Here is a 2,125-nt window from a genome sequence, read left to right as displayed (position 1 = left end):
ATATATATATATATATATATACACTGCTCCCTGCAGTCATTTCTCCAAAAAGAGCCGAGTTCAGACTAGAACCAGAACTTTCTGGATTTCCAAAGCAGTTCGGTGAAGCTGCAGGTTCTTGAAGCTCGAACACTTTTCCGAACCGAACCGAACTTACGCTGCGCGCTCGAGCTGCCTGAGCAGGTTAACGACCCTGTCCCGACCCGCCATGTCCGCCGAACGTCCAGCTGCTGTACTGACCCAGTCCACCCAGTCCACCCAGTCCGGACTGAAACGGGCCGCTTCCGCCGCGGTCACGGAAGTGAGGATGCAGACTGTCACAATAAAAGCACGTTCCGCTCGTTGATAAATTCAAGGTAAAGAAAACAGCCTGACGTGAGTCTCCTCTGAAGAGCAAACAAACTGAAGAGTGAAACAGAAGCAGCAGTATTATCAGAACCAGAACCGGCCCATCTGAATGTCTTCATCCTGTTGAAAACCCAGAGCAAAGGTCAAAGGTCACACATCCACTGCACCTGTTGATCAGTGAACAGGACAGGTGTGCTCGGTCCACTTCACATTGACCTTTAACAGAACTCACACTCTGCAGGACTCCGGTCCGCTTGGATCTCTCTGAGGTTCTGAGTCAGGCAGGAAGAGCTGCACTGGTCTTTACAGGGATTTAAACAAGACCCTGATCCCAGGTCTAGTCCTGATCCCTCTCCCAGCATCCACTGGGAGCCGAAGACGAGGCGCTGACCGGGCCAAGGTGTCAGATGGGTCTGGTCAGCACAGTTTCATGACCCGGTTCCGTCCATGATTCCCATGATGCATTGCAGCTGGTCTCATTAAAGGAGGTGAACGGAACTGGATGTTGTGATCAGATGAGAGACCAAGTCGTTCATGTGTCTCCAGGTTTGTCCTCAACAATGTTCATGTTCAACGTAAATAAGAGACGGTGAGTTCTTTTTTAAATCTGTATTTACCTCGAGTGGTGATGAAACGCAGCTGAACTGACAAAGTGTCGTTCTGAAGCTGCACCTTTACATGACACAGCTCAATTAAACTTGGCTGCAAGAAGAGCCGTCCTTAAACTGATGTTCCAGAACTCTGTGACAAACGCAGAACTCCATGTTCAGACAAACGGGGCGGACATTTCCTCAGTGCATCACACAGAACCATGTCAGTAAATGTCCTCCGGTCCCTCAGTGAACACGTCTGTTTGTGTCCATGTGTGACAGAGACGAACAAAACAAATACGTGATCTGTGCACCTGAACTTCTTGCACTTATTCTGCATCTGTGAAAGACCAGACTGGACTAAAGTCTGTCAGTGATTTGTGCACGATGAGGCCGCAGAGCGAGCTGCCAACTGGCTCCCCTGCAGCGATACCTGCAGGCACCGCCACAGCTCTGGTGGCCTCATGAGACTGAAGGACGTCTGCATGGTCACTGTCCAGAACAAGTTCTGTCCATCAGCAGTGTCCAGGTAGAGACTCAGCTGCAGTGCTGGACTGTTTTGTGTCGGTGGGTCACGTGACATGAAAGCTCTAGTTGTTTTTCTCAAGAATGTTTGGTTCAGTAATTTACTGACGGTCCCTAAATGAAGCACCGAGCCTCTGAGGAGGGACAGGCTGAAACCAGGCCGCCTGCATCGCATCGAACGAGACGAAGACCCCCTGAATCCACGGAGCTCCAAGATCCAACCTGGAACTAACTTCATTGTGTTTTCAAACTGAGTAAAATATCAAGTCTGTTCAAGTAAACGGGTCCAAGTCAGGTCACAAGTCTCTGAACAGTCTTTCAAGCCAAGTCCAAAGTCATGATATTAACGACTCGAGTCTGACTCCAGTCCAAGTCATGTGACTCAAGTCCACACCACTGGTTCTGATGATCCGGTTCTGTTCTACGACCTCAAACACATGACCCGGCAGAACCTGGACTGAAGCTCACAAAGACTCAAGTCTGAGACCAGAAGACGGTCTTAAACCTGAAACCTGACCAGGTCCAATATCTGTCTCACTCAGACTTTCTGCTGATCAGAAAAGAGACAACAAACAAAACCCAAGACCAAAGGTCTGTCCTCTGCAGCTCTGAGGACAGATGTGTCCTCTGCATCTCTGAGGACAGATGTGTCCTCTGCATGT

General features: G+C 49.5%; 1 protein-coding gene across 1 annotated transcript in view; it reads left to right on the top strand.

Annotated features, from left to right (window-relative positions):
• Positions 1 to 1,402: 1,402 nt before the first annotated feature.
• Positions 1,403 to 2,125, top strand: part of adhfe1 (alcohol dehydrogenase iron containing 1) — a 31,428-nt gene continuing 30,705 nt past the window's right edge. Inside the window, exon 1 of the mRNA XM_037681434.1 lies at positions 1,403 to 1,467. Coding sequence (XP_037537362.1) covers positions 1,403 to 1,467 — 65 coding nt within the window. The remainder of the gene's footprint in view (positions 1,468 to 2,125) is intronic.

The sequence above is a fragment of the Nematolebias whitei genome, chromosome 9, assembly GCF_014905685.2.
Source record: "Nematolebias whitei isolate Nwh7 chromosome 9, NemWhi1, whole genome shotgun sequence".
In the NCBI taxonomy this organism is placed as follows: Eukaryota; Metazoa; Chordata; class Actinopteri; order Cyprinodontiformes; family Rivulidae; genus Nematolebias; species Nematolebias whitei.
The sequence above is the reverse complement of the archived record's forward strand: the minus strand, read 5'-3'. Positions and strand labels throughout refer to the sequence as shown.